The 12,752-nt window shown below is 42.1% G+C and overlaps 1 protein-coding gene across 1 annotated transcript in view; it reads right to left on the reverse strand.

Moving 5' to 3' along the window:
* The window catches only part of LOC309802869 (A-kinase anchor protein 13-like), a gene marked incomplete at both ends in the record, with an annotated part of 85,282 nt that overhangs the window by 17,939 nt on the left and 54,591 nt on the right, over positions 1-12,752 (reverse strand). Inside the window, 2 exon segments of the mRNA XM_082618751.1 lie at positions 2,678-2,744; positions 4,887-4,954. Of these exon segments, the coding sequence (XP_082474877.1) occupies positions 2,678-2,744; positions 4,887-4,954 (135 nt within the window).

Below are 12,752 nucleotides of genomic sequence, written 5' to 3' on the forward strand. Positions count from 1 at the left end.
TGTCAGGGGCTGGTGAGATATGCAAATTCCCAGCCCTCCTTGTTCTGTGCAGGTGGGACCTGGGAGCCTACACATTTACTAGCTCCCCAAGCGATTCTTCTGTACAATGTCTGAGAACACAGGTTTTGACCAATTCCTTTAATTTACAGATGAGGAAAATGCAACATGTGTTTGAGGTCACATAGCTAATTTGTCCTCATACTGCATACTTCTCTTGAACTTGACCAAAGAGGAAACTGGAGCTCTAATTTCATGCTAAAGTAGTCACACTGCCATCTGGGTAGCAAATTATTTTTCCTTGGTAGCTAACTAAACTGCTGTATTACCTGTCCATCCCCAGGAGCATCAGGAGCTGAAGGAAATAAGACTGGGGCAGCTGTTATGGCTTCACAGTATTACAGGATGTTTCTGACTTAATAAAATTAATAAAACCATTAATTTCCAATTCAAATTCTGTTTAGAAGAAGGTGATATAATAAACACCAGAAACATGCTACCCTATAACACGACCAGACCCTTCCTGCAGGAAGCACACAGGAAACTAGGAGATGTGGGTCCCACACCAACAGGGAAGAAGGGCAACTGGCAGGGAAGAGAACATGCTCAAGTGTTCAAGAGCCTGGAGCACATCCTCAGTGTCTCAGAAGGGAAGCTGCTGAGCAGATAAAATCTGATGAAGGAAGAAACACCCGTTCTTGAAGAACAGTAGGATGTGGGTAAGTCAACAGAAAAAGGGGACATTCTGATGAGGAGAATTACATGAAGGAAGGCAGAAACACTCTATTAATGTGAAAGGGAGAAAACAAGCAGAAGAGGAAGTAAGTAGAGGGGCGTATATAAGGGATCAGTGAAACGGCTGGAGAAGCAGAACGAAGTCATGTCATGCAGAGCCCTGAACATTATCAAGAACAACCTGCATCTAAAAGGCAGCATAGGGGGTTGAAAACAACAACTTTCCTTTGTTGAAACCAGTCCACTCCACTCAGGGAAGTTGCTAACTACTCTCTGAGCCTCAGCATCCTTAATTGTGATGGTGATGGTAGTGGTGAAAGCAAACACTGAAGGAGGCCTCTCACCAAGTACTTCACTGGTGTGATCTCACTTAAACCCGATGACCACCTGCTGATACTATTACCATCCTTTCACAGAGGAGGAAAACGAGGTACAGGGGATTTAGTAAACGTCCGAGGTTATGCGGCTATTAAGTGGGATGCTGGGACTCAGACCCATCCAACTTGAATCCACAATCTGTACTCTTACCGCTACGTTACCTCAGGAATAAAACGGGTAAAACAGGAATAAGAATACATGCGGGGGTCAGACCTAATAGGTATTTTTTGGAAAAATGCTATTTTATCTGATTTGAAAGAAAAAAAAAAGGTTTCTGAAATAAGGGATAATGTCACAGAACAAAAGTTTAAGGAAGATTAGACTTGTAAAAGGTGTTGGAATGGGTTGGATCATTGGTTAAAGTGGGTGACTGTCTGGCACAACTTTTCTTCTAGGAATCCACATGCAAAGATGGGCAATAATTGGACTTCTGTCTAAAGGGACTCCACACCCTCCTGGTGGCACAGTCTCTACAGCCATTCCGGGGCCATCTGGAAGCACTCAGAGCAGTCGGGCACAGAGCAGTGGTCCTCAAGCTCGAGTGTGTGCATCACCGTCACCTGGAACATCTACTAAAACACAGATCACTGGGCTCCGCCTCTGGAATCTCTGACGTAGTAGGTTTGGGGAGGGCCCAAGAATTGGCACTTCTAATTGATCCAGGATCTACCCTTTGAAAAACACGGCCTGAGGGTAAGTTTCACATGGGCTCCCATAGAGCAAATTTAGGTGATATTCATTACTGCATCTTTATGACAGGGGTTGGAAACAACTCAGACAACCATCTTTGGGGGAACTGATAATTATAATGTGGTATATATTTATGAAAGAACACCATGCAGCGATCTGAGACAATAGCTTACATATAGTAACACGCATAGATCTCAAAACCATATTGAGTGGAAAAAACCCCAGCAGAATGGATAAGCAAGTCCTATCATCTAATTTACATTTAACGCACAAAATCATAAGAGATATTTCCAGAGGTACACATATGTCTAAAGATACGGCAGATTAGAGAGGTTTACATGAAGTATACTGCAGTGCGTGCCGAGGAGGGGAAAGGAATGAGATAGGGAATGAAGAATGAAATGGGGAAAATATTAAGTAAAACCAAAGTGAAGCTTTGCACAGACTGGAGAAGACAGGTTGATGTGAATGGGAGAGGTGTGATTTATCCAATTTGTGTACCACTGAAGTCCTTGGGGAAAAAAAGATTTTCATAACTCCACAGTTTGTCAAGAAGTTTATAAGCAAGATCTCATCTGATGCAACTGTACCGCTGCTAAAAGCGAGTTTCACTGTCGACTCACGCAAGAGAAATTTCAAGACACACAGGGCTAAGGTGCTGCCTTTTAAGCGAAGACACACACTATTCTAGAACCTTCCAGAGAGTTTGATGGTAGAATGGTAAGCTTTTGGTCAATGAAACTGCAGCCTTCTCTAAGTATTCAAAATAGGTATTCAAATCTTGCTTAAGAATAACAAGTAAATACTACAGAAGTATGGGTAAGTCCTGAACCAGAGAGGCGAAAAGGAATCATGAGACGTGGGCCGAGCTACTTACACTTGTTTCTCATAATGACCGTGGGCAGCGAAGATGTGTCATGTGCTTGAAGGCTCCCTTTGGGCTGCTGAAAGGAAAAGAAAGCCTGAGTGAACCCTGCATTTACAATTTATCTTCTGTCAAGTTTCAAGAGGCTTAGAGCAGGAAGCCAGCTGCTCCTACTTCCCTGCTCTATTCCTGCCAATGGTCCTCAGCACCCTAGTCCTAAGCCACCCACTCTGGCTCCCCTCTGAACCCGCCAAGCACTGTGATCCTGCAAATGCCGTCTCTTCTGCCTGGAATGCTCTCTTCACCTTCACAGGCATGGCATTCTTCTATTTCAAGATAATCCCTCCTTGGTAGAGCCATCTGTTAGCTTCTTTCTTCTCCTCACCCAAGGCAGTGACTGGCACCCCTTAGAATCCTGCATGTGCCCCCACCTAGTTTTTTCCTTATTTATGGTCATCGTCTGCTTGTCCATCTTCCCCACCAGAATGCCGATTCCTTAAGAGCGGCATCTGTGCCTTTTTTGTTTCTCTTTCTCCAGTGACTCGCATTTATAAGGTGTTAAATAATTCTTAGGTAAAGTGCTAATTTTAAGACTTTTGTTGTAGCATGGAACAGAGACACTGTGTGAGAAATTACAGACTGAAGCAATTAGTCTGAGATAAATCATTAGTGAAAAAGGGTCCATTTAAAATGGAACTCCCCCTTTCAGGTTACATTCTTTTCTATGGGATATGCTGTATCCCTATCATTCTCCTTCTCTATAGCACATTCACAGTAACAGCAGTCTTACCAGAGATCACAAACTCAAATGCCTGTGGGGTCGGGCAGGTAACAAAGGACAGAGGCGAGTTGGAGGAGGGGGGGAGTGGCAGGCTGGGGCTTGTATATCTTGTCTAGAGGAGGCAGCAGTCACTCAGCCCCAGTAGATTATCACCCACCACCCACCTCTCCAACATTTAAGGAACTACAGGCCAGATACTGTTCTACGTGCTCAGGAGCTATTGATGGATCACTTGGCAAGTTGAGTGCTTACATTCTAGTGGGGGGAAGGTACAGAACATTAAAAGTAAATGTAATACAATAAATACAGTTGTTAAGTAGACCCTAAGAAGGTGATAAGTAGTACTATGGAAAAAAAGAAAAAGAGCAAGGGGGGAATTGGGAATGCTGGGTAAGGGGAAATACCAGGGCTGTGAGATCTTCCATTTCTTCAGGAGAAATCAGAAATCCAAACTGGTGTGAAATACGATTTTTCAATAAATACACTAACTCAAATAAAAAAAAAATTACTCCATGAGCCAAACAAAATTTATGTCCATGGACTGAATAAGATCTGGGGTACAGAGGTCTGTCATCTTTACACTAGAGTTCAGTGCTTCTCAAAGTGTGGTCCTCGGACTAGCAGCATTAGCATCATCTGGGAACTTATTAGAAAGGCAAGTTCCTGCCCCCTCCCCACCCACCAAATTGGAAGCTCTGGGAGTGGGGCCCACTGTCACCTTATAACAAGCCCCCCAGGTGATTCTAATGCACACTCCAGTTTGAGGCCACTGCACTAGATAAATGTGTTTGGTTACTGGAAGCACACAGCATGCTGAGCATCTGTGTAGATGGAGCTGGAGAGCACTCTTCTGACAAGGAACAAAGACATTTATGAGTGACTACAACACTGAAAACCACACAGGCCACCTAAACGCCCATCTGCCCCCAGCCTCGTACTCTTTAAGGGCTCTGATATGCAGTGCCTGTTATCACACAGCTGCATACTCAGAGCACGTACCATCATACACTTCCTGCTCCTGTCATGTGATCCACACGAGCCTGTGGAGAAAAGTGCTGCCAGACAGGCCCGTTTAACCCTGACACTCCCCAGCCCATCAGCGTGTCAGAGCCCCTGATTTCCACCTGCTGCCCTCATGGTCCTGAAGAAGGAAGCCAGGCATGTGAAAGGCAGAGGAGGTCTGCAGACACAGTTAAGAAAAAAACCACTTCAACGGCGACACAGATTAAAATCACAGAGAAATGTGCATTTAACATGGAGAAGCTCTGAAATCATTTTACCTTCCAAAAGCCACAAATTCTCGAGTGTGTTAAGAAGAGAAAAATCATTTTTGGTTATTTTAGTCTCAAAGTAGGTACCAAATGATGAAAATAAACAAAAACTACAACCCCAAATCTCCCACCTCTGAAGATCTTATTGGTTTAGCCAGAAGTGTCTTACCTTCATTTTGACCTTTGCACAGGAGGCCAGACTTTCTCTACGGCCTTTGTGGACAAAAGCACTACAACCTGAAAAGAGAGCAAAACCCCAGGTGACATTAATACACAGCAAACAGATCCCCCAGACTGATTTTTCCACTGCCCCAGCAACCGACAGACTGCCAGGTGAAGTCGCTCACAGGTCAGAATGTGACTAGCCGAAATTACAGACTGCAGCCCTCTTCTAGGAAGCAGGCGTGCGATGTCATTTGGAGGAGGAGAAACAAGAGCAGATGTGATTTCTGATTAATAAAAACTAGAAATCTGAATCTTCTCGGGCAGGAAGCTGAGAGGCTACAAAACTAAAGTGAAAGCGTCTGCTGTCAATATGTGAGTCTAAGTCACAAACAATACATAAATGATATGTATTTACATATATAGACATTTACATATACGTTTAATAACACCCACAAATAATACATAAATACAGCCCCTTAACAGGGGCTGTGAAATCTGTATGGCTGTGTCAAAGGTGGAATGTGAATCTGAAAATCTACCTATTTATGTCCTTTGACTTGGAAACCTAACTACCCTGAACTTTTTGCAACACCCCGACTGAGTCAAGAGCCGCAGAAGAAAGGTCATCAGAACCACCCTAATAAAGTACCTCTGGAAGCCCTGACTCGAGAGGAAGTAGGAGACTTCCTGAAGATGAACGGACATTTCCAGAAAGATGGAGCACAGCCCATAATCCTCCAAGGACACGAACTTATTTCAACTCATTTCTCACTCCTTGACCCACAAGGGCCACTTATGTAAACACCCCCCCCCACTCTCTGCCTCACAAGGGTCATCATCAGCTTGTACTGCTGCTATCAAGTCATAAAGCAGAACTATGCCAGGAGGTCAGAGGTCGAGCATCTCTCCAGGAAAGGACTGCCTGAGAAAATCAACAGATACCACCCATCAGGCAACGCTTCACACCCGGATTCAGGAAGCACCATAGGTCCTGCCTATGGTAACCCACGAATCATGGGCCAGGATGCTCTCCTGGTTCCTACGTATGGATTACGAGGATACTAGAATGGAGACTGCCAGAACCCCAGACCCCAGAGGCTTTTCCCCATTCCTTCCTCAATGCCCACTCGGTTCACAGGTCTCTTCCCTAACACCACCAGTCACAATGCGTTGGATAATCTTATGGTTTTCTCCTCCACTGAGTGCTCCTCTAGGGCAGGGTCCCTTCATCTACTGCCGAATCCTTAATTAGGTCTCCCTAGCATAATGCCTGGCTCATGCCACCTACTCAAACGTCTGTTTGAGATCTTATGTCTATCTTATCCAAAAGCCAAGTGCCCTGACACAACCTAGGTTACAGCATGTCAAATATCTTATCAACACTAAAAGGAGTACTAGAAGAACAACCATCACACTAAACGTGATTTAGGTCCTGGCTCTCCTAATTAGTTAACGTTACCCTATGCGAGTTCCTTCTCTATAGGCCTCAGTTTCCTCAGAACTATAAAATGAAAGGAAGTACCACATCTTTCCCCAAGTTCCTTTTCTCTGTGATCCTGTAAGACTCCTTAGGCTACATCTCTTGAAGAAAGAGATAATTTTCCAAGTAAATCCACTAGATTGTTCTATAAGGTTCATGTTGCAGAAGAGTTTTCAACTTAGTCATCTGAATTATCACTAGGACAGACCCATCCTTCAGGGAATGGTTAGGGAAAGTTCCAAGTGGAGAAATCTTGGCTGAAGCTATTTCCATAAAAGAGGCGATAGGGAGCAACTCTACTTTTGTTGACAGGATGGCCCAGAGCGGGAACTTGTCTGGAAGTGGGGTGGGGTGAAGTATTCTGGGCCTTTTACTCTCGGGCCTACCAAGCCTTCTATCTAGCTAAGCTCTTCTAGCTCCACCCCAAGTGAAATTCACTGTCTGGTCATTTTTCTGATGTTAAACCATCAGAAGAGACATCCATTTACCAATGGCAGCACGAGAGACTCTCCAGGGAAATCAAAAACTGGGTAAATAATATCTCCTCTTACCACTTCTATTCAATAATATATTAAGAGTTCCTGGGTAGTATTATAAGGCAAAAAAAGAAAAAGATACAAAATGTAAAGCAAACAAGCAAAAATCCCTGTCTTTATTCACAGAGAACTTGCATAAGTTATTTGCTAAAATTAAGAAAGAAAAAGAAAGAAACACGAGAAAAGCTACTAGAAGTAAAACTTACGGCAAAGTCATGGAACTCAAAGTTGATAACACAAAAATCAATTGTATTTTCATATACTAGCAATAAAAAATGAAATTTAAAATTATCATTTACCATAGCATCAGAAAGTGAAATACATGGGGGACTTCCCTGGTGGCACAATGGTTAAGACCCCGTGCTCCCCCCAATGCTCATTGCAGCACCATTTACAAATAGCCAGGTCATGGACGCAATCTAAATGCCCATCGACAGACGAATGGATAAAGAAGATGTGGTACATATATACAATGGAATATTACTCAGCCATAAAAAGGAACGAAACTGGATCATTTGTAGAGAGGTGGATGAATCTAGAGACTGTCATAAGAGTGAAGTCAGTCAGAAAGAGAAAAACAAACATCGTATATTAATGCATATATGTGGAACCTAGAAAAATGGTACAGACGAACCAGTTTGCAGGGCAGAAATAGAGATACACATGTAGAGCACAAACGCATGGACACCAAGGGGGGAAAGTGGTGGGGGGGTGGTGGTGGTGTGATGAATTGGGAGATTGGGACTGACATGTATACACTAATATGTATAAAATGGATAACTAATAAGAACCTGCTGTATAAAAAATAAATAAAATAAAATTCAAAAATTCAAAAGAAAAAAAGACCCCTTGCTCCCAATGCAGGGGGCCTGGGTTCGATCCCTGGTCTGGGAACTAGATCCCACATGCATGCTGCAACTAAGAGTTTGCATGCCATAACTAAGGAGCCGGTGACCTACAACTAAGGAGCCCATGAGCCGCAACTAAGGAGCCTGCCTGCTGCAACTAAGGAGGCCACGTGTTGCAACTAAGACCCCACACAACCAAATAAATAAATAAAAAGTGAAATACATGGGGTACATCTAAAGATTACCTATAAGAAGTTTACACTAAACACTGCGTAACACTAAAGGGAAAAATTAAATAAGGCCTAAAAAAATGGAGAGGTATATCATGTTCATGGGTAGGAAGACTCATGAATTACGAATATAGTTGGAGACGCTCAAAAAATAATAGGACAGACTCAGGTACCTACCCATCCAGATTTAAACGTTGTTAACTTTTGGTTGTATTTTCCCTAGAACTCTTTTTCTTTAAGAAATACAAACTCCCCAAAAGATCTAAAACCCATTTCCCTTTCTGCTCCTCCATCTTCAGACAGAATCACTATTTTGAATCTGGTGTTATCTTTTTTCAGCACGGTTTTATCCTTTTTCTATACACGTTAAGTATCCATAAACAAGAAAATGTATTGTCCTGTTATATTAAAATGATAGGTAATTTTAATAACAAATTCATATTCATGTTGTGAGGCTTCCATGAAATATATGAATCAGAGTACAATCTGGTTAGCACAGCCTGGTAATCTGAGTTTGACTATTTTTGGAACTGGCAGGTTGGTGGTGACCCACACTTGAGAGCATGTGTTGGTAGGTAGAGAAGCCTTTGCATCTGAGGCTAGAGGACAAGTGAGGAGTTTGGGTTAGGTTTTCATGTCTTAGTTGCAGGGACTCTGAGAGAGAAAAACATCGGAACAACGGAGACATGGGTTGTCATCTGGTCCCTGCCCAGGCTGTGAAGAAGGAGCTTCTTTCATAGGAAACTTAGGGAGCTTTGGTGCCAAGCAACACTGAGGTGTGGTACAGAGTTTTGGAGAATGCTAATCCACCCCCCCCATCTTTACATGAAATCCAGCAACTCTCTGAAAACCCAGCAATGGCAGTAGCAAGAGTCCTTTTAGTAGCTGCAAGGACAGCAGACAACCACCAAAAGAAGCCTAAGCGTCAGGGAAGAATGGACTGGCCCATAAGGGTGACTGTAACCAATGGCTACTTTATGAGTACAATTGAGGCTACGCGTGGGTACCCCAAGAGATACCTAGGAAAGAAGTAACTTTTCAAGAGAAGTTTAAAGGCCCTGAATTGTGAGTAGAAGCAGGAATAGATGCAAAGTTTTCATTTATTTGCTCAATAAATATTGAGTGTGCACCAGTTTTGCGCAGGAACTGTTCGTTCCCAGAGATAGAAGAGTGAAAAAATACAGCATATAATCTGTGCCCTCATGGAGCCCAGTAATAGGGGCTATGAAGAAAACAGAACAAGGTATGTGATAATGAGGTTCTGAGTGAGGGAATATTACATATGGTGACCCGGGAAGGCTTCCTCAATCTGAGCTAGGATAATACACAACAAGAAGAAATCAACCATGCCAAGTTATGGAAGACAAGTATTCCACTCGAGGGAACAGCAAATGCAGAGGCCCAGGGGATATAATAAATTTGCCATGTTCAAGGAATAGAAAGAAGATTAGTGTGGTTGAGGGTACAAAGTGCTAAAGGGGTAAGATACAAAACAGAGGGGCATGCAGGGTCTTGCAGAGGCAGTAAGATTTAGATTTTACTAAAATTACAAGGGTTATTAATACTAACATGACCACATGTGTACTCACACATTGGAGAAGCCTAGAATGTATTACTTGTAGTATAAAGAAATATTTTTACATATAGGGAATTGCATCTCGAAGATAAAGGATTTTCTCTCATTACTACACAGCTGAAAGAGGTCACAGAATTTGGGGGTTAGGATTATGAGGCTTAAGATTCAGAGAGTTTGGGGATAAATCTGAGCTTTACTCTTACTAACCATAGGAATTTTTAGGGCTTCAATTTTATCATCGAATATTGGAGACCATAAACGCAATTCTTTTTTTTCCTTTACCTCAGAGTTGTTGTGTGGAACAGTTAATCACATGTAAACACTCTGTAAACAGTTAATTCCCTTAAAAAGATATAAATTGTTATATCTCATGAACATATTTATAGGACAGAATGTTTGGCATTGACTCTGATGACATATATTACATGTTTCTGCTACAGTAACCACTTATAGTCAATTTTTAGTGTCCTTGTTAATTGAGAAAATTATTCAGGTAGTGCAAACTTTATTTCCCTCTGAAATAGATTATATTTTATAGGATATTGGCTTTATAATTATGTTTAGCCTGAGTTCTTATATAATTTGCAGGCCTCTGGAAATGAACATTCCCGAAACTGAACTCAGTATCTGTCCCCCACAGTCTTACTCTCTCATATATTCTTCTGTTGGCATGAAACCGTGCACCCATCACCCAAAGGAGAAATACTTCAACTCCTTCCCCTTTATCTGTACACGCAATCAATCGCCAAGACCTCTCACTTGTAACTTAGACATGTCACCTATATTTAGACCCTTCCCTCCCATTTCCATAGACTTATCTTCCTTGGGAACCTCATCGTCCAGATAGAGGACTAACAGTTGTTACCATTTTTTTTTCTTTTTTTTAACACCTTTATTGGAGTATAATTGCTTTACAGTGTTGTGTTAGTTTCTGCTGTATAACAAAGTGAATCAGCTATGTGCCAGGCACTGTTCTAAGTCCTCTATAAGCTTCAGAGTGCCCCATGAAGAAGGTACTATTGTTATCTGCAATTTATAAATGGGGAAACCTAGGTGTGTAGTACTGAAGCATCTTTTCCAAGGTCATGAAGCTGCTAAATGGCAGAGTCAAGATTAGAACCCCAGTGAGTCTGAATCTAGGGGCTAAGCACTTAAGAACTCCTCTGTGCTGGGCAACATGTCACCATGTTCTCACTCCAGACTTCCCCCACATTACTGCCATAAAATCTTCCTCCAAAACAAATTTGACCTTGTCACTTCTCTGCTTTTAATAACATCCTGTTAGCTCATCACTACCTTCAGGAGAAAGTAACATGAAAAATAAGGTTCTTTACCACTCAGCCCAAATTACGTTTCCCACCTTATGGTCTGACCCTATAATCAATCTACCATCCTGTAGTCCTGGCACCCTGAGATGTTCACAGCATCATTTCCAGGTCTCCCTGTCTCTGCAAAAGCTATTTTCCTACTGGAAAAGACACTCTTCCATTTCTCTGCACGTAGCAGTCTGACTTCAACAAGAAAATCATATGGCATTGGCACTGAATCTCAGTTTCATCATTATAAAATGGGCGTCATAATTACACTCTTCCTCAACTCACAAGGGAACTATAAGGACAAAATGATATATTATGTAAAAACTTTGTAAGAATAAACTACGTGATTGGGTATAAGCAAAACTATTCAACTGTAAGGTTTTACAGTTTTTCCCATCCCCTCCAACCAGCCTTGGAAGGAGAAAGAATTCTTAACCTTCCTTTTCTTGGAGTGACTGGGCCAAAATGGGAAGTAAAAAGGAGGTACTCAACTGGTCTAAATGTCATAGCTCTGAGGGGTTGTACTGAAAAAAGGTGGGATTACTGTGAACCACTATTTGTGTGTGCAGATGGATAACAGTAAGATAGAGGAGGAGGAAAGGTGAATTTACGATGGTTTGAATGGGTTTTACATACTCCCCCTTTCATGTTTTCTGAAGAAAGATTCAAATCGTTCTTTAAATGGTTTTGGGATTCTCCACTGAGGTTTCTCTGAAAGCAAAGCTGTCAATATAGCATCATTGTGCACATGGGATTTACACAGCTTCCCCTCGTGGTTACCAGTTCCCCTTTGATTCTACCATGAAGACAAATGCTCTCTTTTCTGTGCTACCACTGAACTTTGTTCTGGTATAACTTGCTGTACCATAATGACCTGTTAACATGACTGTCACACACAAATACACACACACACGCAATGTCAATCATGGGTGTCTCAATGACTAAGATCACATATTATTCATCTCTGTATTCCTAATATCTACCATGGTTCCTAGCCCTGGTTGCCTGAAGAGATGGAAATCTCAAAACAAGAAAAGGGTACAATTCAGTTTTTCTAATTCTAAATCCTTCTATTAAAAATTTCCATAGAGAGGTCTTTTCATACTGTTGTAGTTCTTTCTTTTTTTTTTTAGTTGTAACATTTCTCAGAAGCAGTGCTTTACAAAAAAAAGAGAAGCACATGATTTAACCAGGAGACGAGAAGTCTGAGGTCTAGAACCCCATCTGCCATCAATCAGCAAGGTGACCGAGACAGGTCAGTTCATGCTCCTGACCTTCAATCCCTCACTAGCAATTGAGGAATCTGGACTCCATAGTCTTCACAGATGTTTAAGCTCTAGAATTCAATGATCCCTTAATAATACTTGGCTCCACGTGCCTCTGGGGGTGGGGGCATAAAAGAAACAGGAATTCCCAGGAGTGAGCGGTTTCCACTTTGGCTTTCTGTTTTCCTTGGATCACTACTGTCCCTTCACCCTCTCGCCACGGGAAAGCTCTGTTCTTCATACCTGATCAGGTGTCTCAGAAACAGACAAAGGCCAGAGAGGATGGAAAATGATTCGCAAAGAAGCCAAAAGGGGAATTCTGTAACTGTGTATATTTCCATTCCGTTTTAATTTAAAACCACTTAAGTGACAACTCCCAACCCGAGGCAGGTGCCGTGGGGTAGCTCATTACACCCTTGGGACTCCATGTAAATCTTTTTTTCTGAGAACAGCTATTGTCTTCCAAGGAAAAGCTTTTAGCATAATGTCAAGCTGAATAGAACACTGCTTTCCTAAGAATATTTTTAAGAAAAAGAACAAGAGAAAGGTATTCTTTCACAACTGCAAACACAGCCTCTTGCTTCCTCCACCTCAGGCCCCCTGGAAAAGAACAGCATGT

The sequence above is a fragment of the Mesoplodon mirus genome, assembly GCF_964341445.2.
Source record: "Mesoplodon mirus genome assembly, chromosome: 4".
NCBI lineage: Eukaryota > Metazoa > Chordata > Mammalia > Artiodactyla > Ziphiidae > Mesoplodon > Mesoplodon mirus.